The sequence below is a fragment of the Podarcis erhardii genome (genome assembly GCF_964252035.2).
Source record: "Podarcis erhardii genome assembly, chromosome: 12".
In the NCBI taxonomy this organism is placed as follows: Eukaryota; Metazoa; Chordata; class Lepidosauria; order Squamata; family Lacertidae; genus Podarcis; species Podarcis erhardii.
The window spans coordinates 17,865,031-17,884,798 of record NC_138513.1 but is presented as its reverse complement, the minus strand read 5'-3'; the positions used below and the strand labels follow the sequence as shown (position 1 = coordinate 17,884,798).

Sequence of the window (19,768 nt, the reverse complement as noted above, 5' to 3'; positions counted from 1 at the left end):
GCCAGCGTCTGCATGGAGGGATGTCTGACCAGTGAGCAAACACAAAGGAAACAGAGAATTCCACATCTGCATTAGCAAACCCTAGTTAGAGGACAGTTTTAAGCAGCTTTCCACAACCTAATGCCCTCCAGGTGTTTGGGGCTACAACTCCTGGCTGTTGGCCATGCTGAATGCACCCATTTGGGAATGCACCAAATGGAATGCACCCATTTGGGAAGGTGGATCTTAAAGAATATGTACTTTGCCACCTTGGCTGCAGGATTCCTTCCGTATCAGCCTGCAGTGTTGTATTTTTAGACCTCAAGCCTTCGAAGGATCGTGTATATGGTGCGGAACAGAGTCTCTATACCAGAAGACACAGAGCAACTTATCTTCATCATAACATACCTTGACAGATTTACATTTCTTGTGTTAGAGAAAAAGATCAGGAGGTGGGTGAACTGAATAATTGCTTGGGGAACACTAATACTCTTTCCTCCTGGATGCGATTCATTCGTGATTGATGACTTCTTGTTCTTTCCTTCCTCTTCTGCCTTTTCAAGGAAAAAAAAAACACACACACACACAAACACACACACACACACACACGCAGTTTTAAAGTGGTATCCACAGCCTAGCTGGCCTTTGGCGTAAGCATTTTTGACAAATATATGGCTTGGAGATAATGAAGCATACTTTCCCAATTCAAAAGAAAAATGAGCTTGCAGAGCCTTATATATCTACGAGGAATTGCAGAAGCACTACAAGGCTTCCAAAGTTCTCTCTTTCTCTCTCTCTCTGTGGTAGAAATTCTAGCAAAGTTGTTACTCCTGAGTATGCACACTCCAAATGCTTGAAGTTGATTTTGAAGGCTCAGTTTACACCTTCAAAGAGAATACATGGGAGTTTTCCTTTGGCTCATGGGTGGGCAGTCCATAACCTATGGACCATAGTTTATTGCAACCTGCAGGGTCCCCCTGGCATTTCACTGCAGCAAAACCGAAGGCTTAAAACAATGCAAATAAATTAAATAAAGATCCCTATTTCCCCCATCCTTTTTCATGTTTTTTTTTAAAAAAACATCCTCAGAGCTTATCCAAGCACTTTCCAGTTTAAATCAGCCAGGTTCCACTTCTGCAGCTCCCCAAACAGCCCAGTCTTTCCTTGTTTTTGATTCCTTGTTGTTATAGCAAGCCTAGAGAGTTAATTTCTTGTAGTCCTATTAATAGCCGCGCTCAGTAGCTGCTTGCAATGCTGTCAGTGGCTAAAGACACAACAGTCACCGGCAATCTGTCCGAAGTGCTGCCCACGTGCATCAAAATGGGACAAGCAGAGTAGCCAGCAGCAACACTTTATTGCTTAATAATAAAAGCATGGGTGTGCAAATGGTGTGTTGGTTTGGTTTGGTGGCAGAGAGGGAAGATGGAATGCAGTTGGTTGGAAGACAAAAGGAATGACTTTGGGAGAAAGGAGGGAAAAGTTAATTAAATGAATTGAGTGGGTGGGAGAGGGAGATTCACTTGGGAAATGTTCATTTACTGATTCTACCATGTCCATGTTCCCATCTTGGTCACACCTACTTTTCCACATCCGCCACACCTACTTTACCATGTGGCCCCCAGAGAGTTGCCAATGGGTCAATATGGCCCTCGATCGAAAAACCTCACCCACCCTTATTCTACCTGTATGGAATTCTTTTTCTGAAATGCCTTTCCCAGTGAGGCTTGCCTGTCTTTCTTCTCCTTTTCCTTTTCCTTCTCCTCCTTCTCCCTCTTTTTCTACTTCCCTCCAGCAAATCAATCGGCTGGTTTTTACTCTGATGATTTTATTGCTCTCTGCTGGTTTCCATTGCTGAATTTTGCTGCATTGCTATGCTTGCTTTATCTTGATTGTTATTTTATAGTTTTACCCTTCTTTAGGTTGTGCAATAATCTGCCCCCAGAGCATGCCAGCTCGAGGGTGGTGCGTGCATTTTTTAATGTGCAACATGCACCAAAAAAGGCAACTGCCTACAAAAATACATACTGCAGGAGAGAGGCATCAGCACATATTGTCACCAACTCTTAAACTTGGGCAATTGGACCGTTGTGCAGTTGTGCCTCATCCTCTCTGTGTTGCACATAGTCCTTTTTGTCTTCTTGCTATTGTATGTCTTGTGTTTTGTATGAAAGCATTTCCTTTTGCATTGTGGTGAAGTGACTATATTGAGTGCATCATTAAAGATGGCCTTCATATATTTAAATGCATAACTGCCCCAGTCATGTAAGTGGGTCATCAACATGTTGTCCATGAATGCCAGTGTGCCTCTGAGCACTTGTGAAAGGTCTCCTTTTAAAAATCCACATTGTATGAAAGATCTTTTGCTCTTCCTGCCCACTTCCTATTTGTACTGGCACATCCCCTTAAACATGCCCATATTTCATTTGGGACCGATCACCCACCCACCCTTCTGTTCTGAACAGAAGAGATGTTTTTGCTCTGTGAGTGAGCATCCTGGTGGGTGACAGGTGCCATTCTTTTCACTGATGGAGAGGCTCGCCTGCGCCATTTTGTGGTCCTGCCTCTTAAAGCTCTTCTTGTGTCTGACAGCCATTTTAGTTATAGATAGGTAGCCGTGTTGGTCTGCCATAGTCAATAAATAAATAAATAAATAAAAATCCTTCCAGTAGCACCTTAAAGACCAACTAAGTTAGTTCTAGGTATGAGCTTTCGTGTGCATGCACACTTCTTCAGATACACTGAAACAGAAGTCACCAGACCCTTCTAAATAGTGGGAAGGTGGGGAGGGGTATTACTCAGAAGGGTGGTGGGAATGGGTGATTGGCAGATAGCTGTGATGAGCCTGTTGACGACTCTTAACGACTGCAATAGGTCTTACAGGAAAAAGCAAGGGGTGAGAAGGTGAAAAATGGCTTTGTCATGTATAATGAGATAAGAATCCAATGTCTTTGTTCAGACCAGGTCTCTCCATGGTTTTAAGTTTGGTAATAAGTTGGTGAGAAGGGTCTGGTGACTTCTGTTTCAGTGTATCTGAAGAAGTGTGCATGCACACGAAAGCTCATACCTAGAACTAACTTAGTTGGTCTTTAAGGTGCTACTGGAAGGATTTTTTTTATTTTGTTTTGAGCCATTTTAGTGTTCTGCCACACCCCCAAGGCCCACTCAAAATGGGATGCATCCAGTTGGAAAAGAAAAAAAGGGAGAGTTTCAAGATCCTGAAGGGCAATGTACAGAGAACTGCCACCACATTTCATTTAATCTGAGGCAAGTCAAAACCCAGGAATGTAAATGCTGAAATATTGGCATTTTTGTGCTTGATATTTTCTCTTATCGACTGAGTAGGAATGGTAGGATTATTCTATTTCCATTCTGCATCTATTTCACATGTGCTCATTCGTAAGTCTGTTCTGTCTTATGTTTGCCATAATCTGTGATCCATATGGAAATTCATATTTTAACATGCATTTAAATGCCTATTTTGTCACACAACACTTATATCATTGCATATATTATCTTGCATATTTCTAAAAAATACTTTATTCTAAAATTTGCATTTTTGCATTTTTATTATTATTCTTTTTAGTTGAGGACTCTGAAATTCAGGGAAGTGTGCAATCCAAAGAATAATTATGTTATGATCCATGCATTATGATCCATCCCGGGGGGGGTGTGCGAATTAGGCTAGTTCGTTAAAAAATGTGGACTAAATGAAATCTTCCTCCATCCCCAAAGAGTGACAGCCAAAGAGCCTCTGCCAGCACCTTCTATAGTGCTATATCTGTTCTACATAGACTGCAGTCTTAAAGATATTCACTTGTACTGAAATCAATGTAATGTACTTCCAAAAGAATACACTTATCACTGGGTCTTAAATAGCTTGTTCCCCCTGTGTATGCATGAACAGTCCATGGATAGGCATTAAAAACTAACCATACAGGCAAGCTAGAGTTTATAAAAGAAGGTCCAGTAGCTGATGGTGTGGTGGGACAGTGGTACTCACTTGGCCTCCCAGCAGTTGAGTTGCTGCTGCGATGGAGTGAGGAGGCAGGGAGGTCAGCAGAGTGCAAAGGCACTGGCAGGAATACCATATTGGCTTGGCTGGTGTGCTTGCACTGTGCTGACCTCCCTTTCACTTTCCCCATCTCTTTCCTGGTAAGCAGCAGCTGACTCAGCTGTTGGGAGGTCAGGAGTACCGCTGCCTCACCATATGATCTGCTACTGAGCAAGACACTTTCATACCTCTCTCTCCTTCCTCCTTCTTCTGTTCCATCTTTACAAACATCACAGTGACTTTTGGGAGGCACACAGCCATTGCATAACCATCACCAGGTACTACTGCTTAGGATGCGCTTAGCTTCATCTATCAGCCGACCACCATCCATTGTGGAAATTAATATTCTACACCAACTGGAAGTTCCTAGCACAGGATTTTGATATCTGGTGCTCCGGCACATTAGCTTGAGCTGTTAAAGGAAATTATGCTGGTGTTTCCCTGGTCATATAGTGTATATGTACACTACATGTGCAGTCATTAATGCCAGTTTGCTAGCCAAAGTGTAGCCATTGCAGAGGGCAGCATGGAAATGTTTTGACATTTGATGACAACCTTCATTATGCCAAAGAAGCTGCCTGGTTTGTCGGCCTGTGGGAAACGGCAATCCCCAAAGACAGCTGCATCATTTTGGCAAAGAGATATTTAATGATTCTCTAGGGTGGAGGAACAACAGATTCCCTCCTAGCACAACGAGCAGTTGAGTGGTCCCAGCAGAAATGATTGAATGGCAGCAAGAGTGTATTACTCATTGGGGAATGCCTAAACTCCTCCAGGTTCTCTTTTCCCTTGACCACTGCTTTATGCATTGCTGAAGGCTGTTCTGATGGCCCTGGTGGTATAGGAGAAGAGGCAAGAGAAAAGAAGCAATGGGAACGAATAGCCTTCCAATTTACCTTCTGAATATTATGTACATTCCAAATGGCAGCAGCCATGAATTGCATGTACTCTGATTCTGCAAGCCAAAATAGCTGAAATTATTAAAGGCAGTGCCAAAGAGATAATCAGGCCACCGTAAAGCAGCAAGCAGTTTTGTTCCCCAGAAGAGAGTTTGGGGGCATTTAAAAAAGTAAGGCTTTTCCCCTTGGAAAATTACATTCTAAGGTTTCAGTTCCCTAGATTTTCAGCTGTGGTGGACTGCTTATACCTGCTACTGGGCCTTGTCTCAAGAAGCCCTTGGATTTACTTGATAGCAGTAGCAGAGCTGACTGTAAAAAGCAAACATACACAACTGATTAGAATAGCTCTAAAATCGTATATCATGTACATTACAGTCATTTTTGGTATCCATCTCTCAGCCTCAATATGTATATATCATAATTAAATTCCCCTTTAAGTTCTGATAATGATCTAAGGGTCCGGGTAGGTTCATTTATATGTTGCAAAGCCCTCTCTAGTGAGGTGCATCCGTCTCCAACATTATTAGCTTTCAGGCGAAATTTGAAACCTCGGACGTTTGGTGGCTGAAGAATATGTTCCTGGCAATCCTGAGATCACTGGATGAAATAATATTTTAAACTGTAGCTGTTTTAGAATTTTTTGTTTTGTTTATTATTGCTGGTGTGCTTGCCGGCTGGGGGTGGGGGTGGGGAAGAAAGGGTGGGATATAAATTCAATCAACTAGTAAAAGAAAATAGCTTGGGGTGAGGGAAATGGTGTTTCCCTCTAGGAAAGTGAAGCTACATAAAATGCCCAGCCCATGCAAACATTTGCCATCTGCTTAAATCATATAGGAGAAATGGATGTGATTATGCCTGTCTGAGCACACTCCAAGCATCTGTACTAAACTATTTAAAATGGACAGCTTCAGTTTACACTGACTTGTATTATATTGATATCAATAGAGCTAATGTTGCAACCTTGTTTGCTAGGAAGTAAATCCTGATGAGGGGAACCTGCTTACAAGCAAACATATTAACAGGTATTGAAAGCAGTTTAAACACCAGTATTCTGTGTTTGGGTTAATTAATTTACCAATCTGGTTGTTAGGTGGTCAGTCTTCTCTGTCTTGTGCTAAAATCAGTAACATTTATTCACCTTGATTACCGTATTTTTTGCTCTATAAGACTCACTTTTTCCCTCCTAAAAAGTAAGGGGAAACGTGTGTGCGTCTTATGGAGCAAATGCAGGCTGCGCAGCTATCCCAGAAGCCAGAACAGCAAGAGAGATCACTGCTTTCACTGCGGAGTGATCCCTCTTGCTGTTCTGGCTTCTGAGATTCAGAATATTTTTCTTCTTCTTTTCCTCCTCCAAAAACTAGGTGCGTCTTGTGGTCTGGTGCGTCCTATAGAGCGAAAAATACGGTATAACCCACCAATATTGACATTTCATCTGCAAGCCTCTTAATGTTTCTGCTATAAATATTTTAAAGATAATGTGAAACAAATAATGCAATGGCTGTTTCAGTCTAATTTCTTGTACCCATTTGTTTTCGTTTCTAGAGCATTAAGGCATCTGGTCTCGTTCTCTTGGAGACTATCCTGTTTGGGTCACTGCTTCTTTACTTCCCGGTGAGTTACACTGTTTTGTTCTTAAGGAGTATAAAAGACAAGGCTGTGAGCTGTGCATCAGATGCAGTGCTTCCCTTCAATGTTTCGCAGATGAGCATCTTCACACATCCCTGTCCTCACATGAACGATCATTGCCTGAAGGGCCTCATCTTAGAGGTGCTCTTAAGTACTTTGAGACTCTGGGCTTAAAAGGTCTCATTGGAGGTTAGGCAGAGATCTTTAGACCAGGGCTGAGGCACCTGTGATCCCCCAGGTACTGTTGGACTCCAGTTCCCATCAGCCCAATGGTCAGGGAAGATGGGATTTGCAGCCCAATGCACCTGGAAGGCCGCAGGTTTCCCATTCCTGCTTTAGATGGTAGTGCTTATTTACTCCACCCACTTTAAAGTATGATAAGATAGCCCTGCCAAGTTTGGGGTCTGCTGCAGCTCATTCCTGCTAAGTAGAGTCCAAAGTCCTTCTCTCATAGCACCACTGCCTCCTCTTTATACATTCCTGAAATCTCTTAGACGTGGGCTGCTCACAGTAGCAATTTACGCTGCAACAGCCTGCCCTACACCATCCTCCGAAGAATTGTGGAGTCGCCACAACCATTTCCTTTTCTTCTTTTTAACTTAAGGGTGTTACACGATGTACCCAGAACCATTGTACACCAGCAGCACCTCATAAACAGGAGCTGGATCACAGCAGAGCTATATCAAAGGAAAACAACACAGGGGCACACTTAGGAAAATACTGCGCTTCCGTGGCTCCCAGTCTTATTTATTAGCCAACAGGTTGTGAAAAATAGCTTGCGGACTTTATGCACCCCCTCTCCCCTCCCCTTTAAATAAAGCTATTGATGCCTAAACTAAGCTACAAAATCTGTCTACTGTTCTTTCAATATGTCTTGTATATAGAAGGGAAACCCAAATAATCTGTTGCCCTTCTGGCATTTGTTATAAAACAGGGAAATTGACTCAATCCCCCCCCCCAAATCCGGAATCAAGCAACATATATAGACACTGGGTTTTTCAGAAAACATACTGCTATTTTTGTTGTACGTGGGTACACTGTGGAACAATACAAGAAAAGAAAGACACTGATTTGTTTTGGTTAGAACACCTACCTTAGGGAACAGATGGCCATTATAGAACATGTAAAGGAAAGATGCTAAATACCTTTGCCTATTTCTAGCCTCTTACATTTAAGAGATGAGAAAAGTGGCATAGAAAAACAGGAAGAGGAATAAAGACACATAGTTTGTTTAACAAACCATGAGTAAACCATCCACAGTAATCAAGCAAACCATGGTTTCTACAAAGCTTGGTTTCTTTTTTCCAACTGCTCTTGCCTTATGCCTTTGTAGTCTGTGGAATGTCTTGGCTAAGGTGTTCAGAGTAATCATGGTTAAGGAGAAGGTACTGGATTCACATATAATGCCAAGCAATAGTTAAAACAAATCAAGGTTTGTAAGCAAACAACAAACCATGGCTTCAGATCTTGGTTTGTCGGCTGTAGACAAAGCTGTAACTATAGTTAAACTGCTGTGCAGGGTTCTTACATAACACTAAACCATGGTTTCGTTTATGTTTGACCCAGGCCACTCACAGTATATATGTTAGGAAAAGTATGGGAAGAAGGAAAACTAAGGATAGTTGTACAGTTCTTCTCGAGTTTGTTCATGTGGAAACATGCTGAGGCGACACTTTTCTGTTAGATAACTCTGTTTTCATCTCCTTGATTGAAATAAACATTTGATCTTGCCATCCAAGATTTATGCACCAGCTTGTGGAGCTTTGTGTATAAAGCCTATAATGAGGCCTAGATGAAAAGCTTCTTGTATTTAGTTTCTGTCACCCCTTTATTATCTTTTGATGCTTTTTCTCTCCTCCCGTCTGTTGCCAGTTGTTTCAGTTTGCATAATAACTACCACTTCTAGTGCCCAATGCATTCCTGTGAAGTCTGTTGTGTTGTTGTTGTTTTTAAAAAAGAAAGGAAACCAAAATTCCAAAAGTAACCCCCTGTACGCTCCTAATACCATAGCTCTGTTAAGATGACTGGAAACAGAGCACACTATTGCCCCGTGTTATGGTTCTTGTTCTGAAATCTCCCCCAGATGAGAGCACCCAACTCAGGAGTTCTCTCAGAGGCCCCAAAGCCTTGTCTTTCCTTCAGAGAGATCTTGGGGGGTGGAGGTCGTTGGCTCCTAGTCTAAGAGGCTTAGGATGCTTCTCATCATTGAAATCTCCATGGGGACACTGTGCAAACTTCCTTCTCCCTTCCCTCCTCCCTCAATTACTGTTCCTGCAAGGCATGGGTGAGGACCCCTCCGCTTGTTTGGAAGAGGGATTCCTTGTTAAACCACTTGGGAAGGGGTAGCTTTGTGAGAGGAATGGGGTCCCCTAACAACTCTCAGCACCCATAACAAAATATACTTGGTGGGGGGCAGAGCCATGACAGCTTGCATTGTTATGATGCTGCTTGGAATGTATAGTGTAGATGGGGCCTATGTGTGTGCAAGCTGTACATGAGTATATTGGGGTGGGAACTGTGGCCTTCCAGATGTTGTTCAACTCCAGCTTCCATTGGCTCAATCCAGCATGGCAAATAATCTGGGATATCAGGAGCTGTAGTCCAGCAACACCTGGAAGGTCAACAGGTTCCCCACCACTGCTGTATATATGTGTGAATGGGGACTTTCCATTTTGCATACTGCATGCACACACGGCCAATAAAGTTTCTTATCTGGACTTTCCAAAAGTGAACCAAAGCCCCACGGATAAACTTTTTAGTGCAATAACCCCTCTTGGGTTTCAGGACTCATCTCCTAGGGCTGCATTACTTCTTTTAATAAAACAAAACAGTGCACATTTCATTGCATTTAACAAAATTCGCATGCCACTTGATTGTAAACAAAAACCTCCAAGTGCTTTACAGAGAATGTAAAAAAATACATTGTAAGTGTCAGTAAAAATCAAAGTAGAAAAATAAAATTGAAACACGAATAAAAGCGACATTTAAAAATATACATTATAAGCTAAATTTACAGATTAAAATTGACTTCAACTTTACATGTTCATTGCATCCATCCATCCCTGAATGGAACTAGTTTCTTGTGTGCATTGCTGTTCAAGCACATGGAAGGAAATTCCACTGAAGTAATAGAAACATAGAATTGTAAAGTTGGAAGGGGCCACAAGGGCCATCCACCCCAGCCTCCATCAATGCAGGAATCTTTTTGCCCAATGTGGGACTAGAACCCACAGCACTTAGCTATCCCAAGTCTATGAGACTTCCTTCCTCGTCACTTGTTTAGGATGAGTGTGTGGAGAACATAAAGCACATTGGCCCTAATTAAGGCAAATGCCACTTGGCATGTCACCAGGATGCTTTTGAAAATTTCATTTAGTGGCTTTATTTAGAATTTAAAAGAACTGACCTTAAGCAACTTTGCTCAGAGAGCCATTAATTATTATGATACTTATTAGCTGAGGGATGACATTTAAAAACACCGGTTTCCCTTTAATACCTGCTCCACAGAACAGCTAGAAAAGTAATTAGAGTTGCACACTTTGATTTCCCCTCCCCTCCCACAGTTTATTCTCCTGTAATTAACTTTATACATCTGAAGTAACTAGTAGCTTATTTGAACACCAGAAAATGTCTTAACGTTAGCCAACTCTCTCTCTTTTTAAATAGTATTTATTCAAATTTTAAAAATTACAAAGATAAAGAATAAAAAGACAAAAAAATAAAAATAAAAAAGACAGAAAAAACACAAACAATTGACAAAAAAATAAAAACAAGTCAAGCCTTTACATAACTTTCTTTCTTTTGCTTATTTCCTTGACCTCCTCACACCTCCCTTTTTTGTATTCTAGTTCAATTAGATGTTTCAGCAAATCCTTTCCAACTTTGTTTTTATCCTAATAATTTATCTTAATATACTGTAATTCACTTCTTTCACCAATTAAAAAGTCAATTTTAACCTATTCCTTTATATCATTTCTGCTAAAACCACATTACTTCATTCCAACAACCTTCTAACATTCCTTAATTTTACAATGTTTCTGTAGATAGACTTTAAATTTTTTCCAATCTTCTTCCACCGACTCCTCACCTTGGTCTCGGATTCTGCCAGTCATTTCCGCCAATTCCATATAGTCCATCACTTTCATCTGCCATTCTTCCCGGGTGGGTAAATCTTGTGTCTTCCAATACTTCGCGATGAGTATTCTTGCTGCTGTTGTTGCATACATAAAGAAAGTTCTGTCCTTCTTTGGCACCAATTGGCCGACCATGCCCAGGAGAAAGGCCTCTGGTTTCTTCTGAAAGGTATATTTAAATACCTTTTTCATTTCGTTATAGATCATCTCCCAAAAAGTCTTAATCCGTGGGCATGTCCACCAAAGGTGAAAGAATGTACCTTCGGTCTCTTTACATTTCCAACATTTGTTATCGGGCAAATGATAAATTTTTGCAAGCTTGACTGGTGTTGTGTACCACCTGTATATCATTTTCATTATATTCTCTCTTAAGGCATTACATGCCGTAAACTTCATACCTGTGGTCCATAACTGTTCCCAGTCAGCCATCATAATGTTATGTCCAACATCTTGTGCCCATTTAATCATAACAGATTTAACCGTTTCATCCTGGGTGTTCCATTTCAACAGCAAGTTATACATTCTTGACAAATTCTTAGTTTTAGGATCTAACAATTCTGTTTCCAATTTTGATTTCTCCACCTGAAAACCAATTTTCTTATCCAAATTATAAGCCACCATTATTTGGTAATAATGAAGCCAATCCCGTACTTTGTTTTTTAGTTTTTCAAAACGTTAGCCAACTCTCTTATTGTAGAGCAGGCATAGGCAAACTCTGGCCCTCCAGATGTTTTGGAACTACAGTTCCCATCATCCCTAGCTAGCAGGACCAGTGGTCAGGAATAATGAGAATTGTAGTCTCAAAAATCTGAAGGGCTGGAGTTTGCCTATGCCTGTTGTAGAGAGACTAAACTGGAAATGCTTGTTGTTATTCTCCTTTTGGCATATTGTAGCTGTGTTGATTCATCTATCCCCTTCATATGTTATATACTTGTTATATCCACTTGTATAGACAACTTTCCAATCCCCCCACAATAAAAACCCCCAGAAAACAAATTCTGCTTACATTTATATCCCACCTTGTCTTCAAAGAGCTCAAGGTGTGGCATTCACATTTTATCCCTGTGCGGTGGGTCGGGCTGAGAGAGGCAGTGTCTGCCCCAAACTCACCCAGGAGGCTATATGGGGATTTGAATCCTGCTCTCCCAGGTCCTAGTCTCGCATTCTAAAAAATAAATAAACCTTGCTCTACATCTTTAACTCTTACTTTTACATAATACAATCATACTTGGAATGTATAATCTACTTTGGCCCATAAAACAGCTACTGCTAGAGTGATCTATTGGTCAGGACCAATATAGCTAGCCCAGGCTTCCTCAAACTTGGCCCTCCAGATGTTTTGAGACTACAGTTCCCATCATCCATGACCACTGGCTCTGCTAGCTAACGATCATGCTAGCTAAGGATCAGTCCCTCACCATGGGACTGAAACTGCCTTGGTCGCGCTGGTTGATGATCTCCGGCGGGCTAGGGACAAAGGTGAGAGCTGTTTCCTAGTTCTGCTGGATCTCTCAGCGGTCTTTGACACCATCGACTATAACATCCTTCTGGACCATCTAGAGGGGCTGGGAGCTGGGGGCACTGTTATACAGTGGTTCCGCTCCTTTCTCCTGGGCCGTGTCCAGAAAGTGGGGGGGGGATGAGTGTTCAGACCCCATGGCTCTCACTTGTGGGGTGCCTCAGGGTTCCGTCCTCTCTCCCATGCTTTTTAATATCTAGATGAAACCGCTGGGAGAGATCATCAGGGGGTTTGGACTGGGTGTTCATCAGTATGCAGATGACACCCAGCTCTACCTCTCCTTTAAATCGGAACCAGTGAAGGCGGTGAAGGTCCTGTGTGAGTGTCTGGAGGCGGTTGGAGGATGGGTGGCGGCTAACAGATTGAGGTTGAATCCTGAAAAGACAGAAGTACTGTTTTTGGGGGACAGGGGGCGGGTGGGTGTGGGGGATTCCCTGGTCTTGAATGGGGTAACTGTGCCCCTGAAGGACCAGGGGCGCAGCCTGGGAGTCATTCTGGACTCACAGCTGTCCATGGAGGCACAGGTCAAATCTGTGTCCAGGGCAGCTGTCTACCAGCTCCACCTGGTACGCAGGCTAAGACCCTACCTGCCCGCGAACTGTCACACCAGAGTGGTGCATGCTCTAGTTATCTCACGCTTGGACTACTGCAACGCGCTCTACGTGGGGCTACCTTTGAAGGTGACCTGGAAACTGCAATTAATCCAGAATGCAGCAGCTAGACTGGTGACTGGGAGTGGCTGCTGGGACCACATAACACCGGTTATGAGAGATCTGCATTGGCTCCCAGTAAGTTTCCAAGCATGATTCAAAGTGTTTGTGCTGACCTTTAAAGCCCTAAACGGCCTCGGTCCTGTATACCTGAAGGAGCGTTTCCACCTCCATCGTTCTGCCCGGACACAGATCCAGCGCTGAGGGCCTTCTGGCGGTTCCCTCATTGCAAGAAGTGAGGCTACAGGGAACCAGACAGAGGGCCTTCTCGGTAGTGGCGCCCGCCCTGTGGAACGCCCTCCCATCAGATGTCAAAGAGATAAACAATTTCCTGACATTCAGAAGACATCTTAAGGCAGCCCTGTTCAGGGAAGTTTTTAATATGTAACGCTGTACTGTTTTTAACACTTGATTGGGAGCTGCCCAGAGTGGCTGGGGAAACTCAGCCAGATGGGTGGGGTATAAATAAATTATTATTATTATTATTATTATTATTAGTCAAAACCATCTGGAGGGCCGAGTTTGAGGAAGCCTGAGCTACTCCATCAAAATATGGACACCAGTTTTATTTATTTTTTTAAAGTGAAATACCTTTGTTAGAAAAGTACAACTCTTGAGTATGAAGAGGTGAGTGCACCTCAGGTGTGGGGAACCTGTGGTTCTCCAGGTGTTGCTGTACTCCAAGTCCCGTCTTTCCTAGCCAGCATGGGCAATGGTCAGGGATGATGGGAGCTGTATCCAACACACTTATGCAAGCTGAGTTCTGGTTTGGTTGGTTGGTTGATTGCTTCTTTCAGCCCAGGTTATTGGCTTGTTTGAGGAGTAAACCCTACACAAATCTGGAGCGGAGACCCTAAAATGGTTAGATGGCCTTTTATGCCTCCTTCTGAAGCTAAGCTGGTTCCAAACACATTGCTCTGCTTTCCTCTGGGTGACATCAGTGAGGCCAAGGGGGGAGGGTCTTGTCATCTGGGCAGCCCAGGGCCTCCATACATACCGAGAAGGTCACTTTGGTTCTGCTAGCTCATTGGTTTGAGTTAACCCCTGGAGGCACGCTCTGTTATCCCTCAAGACAGACAGATGCCAACAACAACTTGAGAAGCTTTCCCTCTGCCTTGCCTGTCTTGCATTGCTCTGCCTTGCATTGTCTCTCAAACCCTTCCTTACTGAATTCAGCCTCCGCTGAGACATTGGTAACTTAACAGAGTTGTTAGCTGGGTCTATACAGATCCCTGGTGGGGCCTCTTAACACATGGCTGCAGCAGGCTTTCCCCAGCAAAAGGGAAGAGAGTCGTGCTTGGCTGTGGTTAAGCAGTCAGATCTGAGAAGCTCCAAAGCTTGGATTCGTGTGCTCCTGGCGAAGTAGAATGACCAGGTGAAAAAGAGGACAGGACTCCTGAACCTTCTGCAGTTGTACAGAACAGGGGATTTTGGCAGGCGTAATTGCATGACAAGCTACACGTGCTGAAATTCATCTCTGCAGCTTTGAAAGGTGCAGGAGTCCTGACTTTTCCTTCACCTTGCCACCTTGCTGGAGAGCTTCCGGCCTAAGCAAATCAAAAATCCCAAGTAAAGACTCTTTGTACTAAGAGCTTTTGTTCTTTATTGTTCCATTCAGAGGCAAATTCACTAACAGCGCAGCATCGTGCTCCATAGGGGAAATGAAAGGAAAGTGATGTGTAGTCTGAAAGCCAAAAAGCGATGATTAAAAATTATCAAGGAGGGGAGATGCTATGCTATAACTTTTCCTTCAAGACACTTTATTAAAACATTCATTTTTAGTTAAGCAGGCACATACCACTTAATTGAACCACTCTGGCAGCAAGTTTGTTTATTGCAATTATCTACACATCAGCATGGGTGCTTATTTCACATTATAAATAGTGGGCTTTTATTTCTTCATTAAATATTACCGTATAGTCAGCTGCAACTGAATGGGCCAGACTGCTCTTTACACTCCTTCAATTTAGGCTGCGAAAGATAAGTAAGCAACAAACGCAGAAAGATAAAGTAGGAGCAAACTCAGAAATCACTCAGGAACACTGGAAAAAGTGCAGCTCCCAGTGTCCAACCCTCGTTCTGTTTATGAACCAGGAAGGGCTTATGTGATTCACCTGAAGTTGCTACATATCTTCTGTATGTCTTTTGTCTTGTTTTATAGGTTATCATTTTGTACTTTGAGCCAAGCACATTTCGCTGTGTTCTCCTACGATGGGTTCGCCTTTTGGGATTTACTACTGTTTACGGAACTGCTACACTCAAGCTGCACAGGTACTACATATGTTATCATTTTTGTTTCTGGGTGAAGTGTAATTTCTGTGTAATTTTGTTTTGCGTGTGTGTGTGCGCGCACATGTACAGAGGAGATTGCAGTGATGATCTGTGATTTTTATATTTTTGGGGGGCACGGAAAACAGACTTCAAAGTTTTCATCTGCCTTTGGAAGCCTATGCTTAATTTCCCCAGTAGTCTAGAAACCAATAGCACAATCTTAGCGATGGAGGAGAGTGCTTTGGCTGCGGTGGACTCTGCCCTAAGAGAAACTCCAGCTTGCTGTCACCAGTTTTCCCACCAGCAGAAACTCATAAAGCATTTAGGGGGCATTTTGGGATTGGGTGGGGATGCTGGAGGTTTTATATCCACAGGTTCCGAAGCCCTTCAGATCTCCTGAGTAGGGGTCTAATCCTTGGGTTTCTCCCTTGTACTGCCCTGGAATGGTGCAGGAGAAACAACTGTGTAAAAAATAATGCCTCCCGCTCCTCACCTGGCTGCTGCAAGCGGCAGTGCTTTTGATGTAACCGTGGATCCTTTGATCCAGACATAGGCAAACTCGACCCTCCAGATGTTTTGGGACTACAACTCCCATCATCCCTAGCTAACAGGATGTGGTCAGGGATGATGGGAGTTGTAGTCCCAAAACATCTGAAGGGCCGAGTTTGCCTATGCCTGCAGTTTGATCCATCTTGGGCAGGAACTGAATTGCTCCACAAGAATGTTTGTTTATGAGAGATATTTAATTATACACTGGACGAAACTATTGGAAAAGTTGCCCTTGGAGGAAATCCTTTAATAATGTACGTTCTGCAGTGATGTGGAAATTTCAGGAGCAGTAACAGTGCCTAATCCACTGGGAGTCAACTTTGCATTAATCCACCTGGCTGCTGTCAATAAATTCCTTGGTAAGATGTGATTGGCGATTAAAGCTTTATCTAGAAATGGTTGCCTAATAAGGCAAAAATAATAATAATGATGATGCTATCAAGGTCCCATTTGAGCATAACCATGTCAATCTCATTTGAATGTTTCACAAAAGCTGGCCTCTTCTATGGACTTTTGGAATACCGCTTACCTTTCTGTGTTGTGGAAGGGGGCCAGCCTGTTGCCATGGCAGCCTTGGTTTTGAATCTTCCAGCTGCAGGGAGATGTAACAGCCCTCTCCCCACAGCTGGAAAATTTGCCCTCTAAGGCAGGGGCAAATTCATGGAGAATATATCCGTCAATGGCTACCAGCCATGATGGTTGTGCTCTTCCTCCACTGTAGGCAGCCATATGCCCCTGAGAGCCAGTGGCTGAGAATCAGAGGTAGGGCAAATATTGTTGTACTCAGGTCCTTCTAGCAGAGACATCTGGTTGGCCACTGTGAGAACATGATGCTGGACTGGATGGGCGTTTGGCCAGATTTATTTTATTTACTAAATTTGTATACCGCCCTATACCCGCAGGGCTCAGAGTGGTTCACAAGATAAAAGCGCAATATAAAAGCACAAAATACACAATCAAAAGAAAAAGAAAAACCAACCCAATACCCTCACAAACATTTTAAAAGGGCATTGGATGTCAATCAGCCAACGGCCTGGTTAAAGAGGAATGCTTTTGCCTGGCACCTAAAAGTGTATAATGAAGGTGCCAGGCAAACATTCCTGGGAGAGTATTCCTTTTTTTTTTTTAAGAATTTTTATTAAAGTTTCAACATATTTTATAGTAACAAACAAGACAAAACAACACAACATCAAACAATGAACAATAAAAAACACGAAAACCAAACAAAAATATATAAGTTCAACTCTTAGTTTCATAGAGCTTACTTTCTTGACTTCCTCGCATCTCCCTTTTCTGTATTCAAATTTTCAATTTAATTTCGGCAGATTTTTCCTCTATTTTAACTAATTTAGTAATTCTTAATTTCTTTTAAGTTAACCATTCCTACTGCTATCCACTTATCTTCTAATCCCCCATCCTTTGGTTAATTTAACTGTGTTTCTTTACTTGTTACTCAAAAAAATCTTTACACATTCCTTTCAGCTTTATCACTAATGCCACATTATCTCACTATCCTGCATCACTTTAACATTCATATAGTTTACAATGTTTTTGCAGATAATCTTTAAATTTCTTCCATTCTTCTTCTGTTTGTTCTTCTCCCGTATCACGGATTCTGCCAGTCATTTCAGCCAATTCCATGTAGTCTATCAATTGCATCTGCCATTCTTCCAGGGTGGGCAAATCTTGTGTCTTCCAATACTTTGCGATAAGAATTCTTGCTGCTGTTGTTGCATACATAAAAAAGGTTCTATCCTTCTTTAACACCTTCTGACCAACAATGCCCAAAAGGAAGACCTCTGGTTTCTTAAGGAAGGTATACTTAAATACCTTTTTCAGTTCATTATAGATTATTTCCCAGAACGCCTTTACCTTTGGGCACGTCCACCAGAGGTGAAAGAATGTTCCCTCAGTTTCCTTACATTTCCAACACTTATTATCAGGCAAATGATATATCTTTGCAAGCTTGACTGGTGTCATGTACCACCTGTAAATCATTTTCATAATATTTTCTTTCAAGGCATTACATGCCATAAATTTCATACCGGTGGTCCATAACCGTTCCCTGGGAGAGTATTCCACAAACAGGAAGCCACTGCAGAAAAGGCCCATTCTCATGTTGCCACCCTCCTCTCATGGAGGATGCACACAAAGAAGATGACCTCAGGTTCATATGGAAAGAGATTCATATGGAAAGAGGTGGTCCTTGAGGTGGATCCAGCAGGGCTCCTCTGATGTTATTACAACACATTGTAGTAGTCCAAACTACAGGTTACTAGAGCATAGACAGCCAATGCCAGGCTACCCCTGTCCAGAAAGTGCTACCATCTTTGAGCTACTGACTGTAGCTAGCTAGCAGAAGGCACCTTGTGCCACCGAGAGCGCTTGTGCCTTCAATGGCAGTGTTGTCTCCAACAGCCTCTGTAGGCTGGGCACCTGCTCCTTCATGGGGAGAATAATCCTATCCAAAACAGGATATATCCCACACTTCTGGACAGAGGAGCAACTCACAAACAGTGTCCCTGTCTTATTTTGATAGTATTTCAGTATGTTCTTTCAGTCCAGATTTTCCTGAATACTTCTTTTAATTGCAAACTGATGCAAACTGATGTGGGAATGGGGAGAACTGAATTTAAGACTGGAGAAATAATAAACCAAGAGGCATTGAAACTGGCAGCTTCATCCATCCTTAGCTGCAGCTTGACCCTGTGCCCAAACCACACTGTGTAAAAAAAAATTTCCCATCATTTCCACTGTGGATTATTTGTGCACAGCTTGGAGTTGTACTGTTGCCCTCTCATTCCATTTGTGCATTTGAAAACAGAACTACACAAATTATGTTTACTTTGGTAGTAATGCCTATACTTGCCACGCTATGATCTTTGCTGCTATATCACTTGTAGCATCCCAAGCAAAGAGAGCTGCCAGGCTTATATCAGGCTTCAAAGCAAGACTAAACGGTTTACAGAAGTGTTAATGGGATGTATCACTGCACAGCTTGAGGTCACTGGTTATGCTACAGAAGCAGCAGCTGAAGGCTTGGAGGCTTTTTGTGGGAGCCTGGGAAATGACAGCGGAGCTCTGCTTTGGGCAGACATATGAAGTGGCTTGATGCTGGATTGGGGCCAGACATTGAGGACCTGATTAGACTTTGCATGATTTGTGTGTGTGCGCGTGCATCCTCTTTTGTTGCTGCTATTGTTAAATTGCGGTTGTGCAAGGGAGCAACTTGATTCCATAGCATGTGGGGAGGGGAAATGTAACCCCTTTCCCCTGGTGCAATCCTGATCTGCATCAGGGCCCCCTGTGCCACCTATTTGTCCCAGGATCCACCACAGCCACTGTTTGCTATTAGTGCTGATGACAATGATCCCCTTGGGGCAAACAGCAGCACCCGCCTGACCCGTGTGTGTTTGTGTGTCCAGATCAAGATCATGGTGGAGTCAAAGGATTAAATGCTTGTCTCCACCCACATCATGGTCTTGATCCAGAATGGATGCGAAACTCAAGATGAACAGCCAAAGGCCAGTCACATCTACTTTGGAATTCAGGGCAATCGTCCATTTAGCTCAGGGTTGTTGATTCTGACTGGAAGCTGCAGCAGCTGTTTAATCTCTCAGGAGAGATTTTCTTCAACCCTGCTCCTTTTTTACCTGGAGATTCTCAGGAACAACCTGGGGGCTTCACTGATGCAAAACATGTGCCCTGCCAATAACTTCTAGTCTGTTGATTGTTTTACTTGTTTACAGATCATAGGAACACACAGGCAAGTTGTATTTTTGTTATCTCTTTGATGGGCTTGGCTCCCAAGGCTGCAGTCCTATAACGCACAAACTTAGATGTAAATGCTAGGGAGCTACTTTTGAGTAGATATCTGTAGGATTGCACAGCTAGATAAGTGAAGATAAGGAAGTTCATGGAAAGAAAGTTCTTCCTGATGTTTAGTCAGAATCTCCTTTCTTGTAATTTGAATCCAGTGGTTTGGGTCTTAGCCCTTGGAAACAGTGGAAAACAAGTTTGCTCCATGTTCC

The 19,768-nt window shown here is 42.7% G+C and overlaps 1 protein-coding gene across 1 annotated transcript in view; it reads left to right on the top strand.

The window, feature by feature from the left end:
• GPR158 (G protein-coupled receptor 158) overlaps positions 1–19,768 on the top strand; it is a 124,807-nt gene that overhangs the window by 72,529 nt on the left and 32,510 nt on the right. The window contains exons 5-6 of the mRNA XM_081834217.1: positions 6,472–6,540; positions 15,079–15,188. Of these exons, the coding sequence (XP_081690343.1) occupies positions 6,472–6,540; positions 15,079–15,188 (179 nt within the window). The remainder of the gene's footprint in view (positions 1–6,471; positions 6,541–15,078; positions 15,189–19,768) is intronic.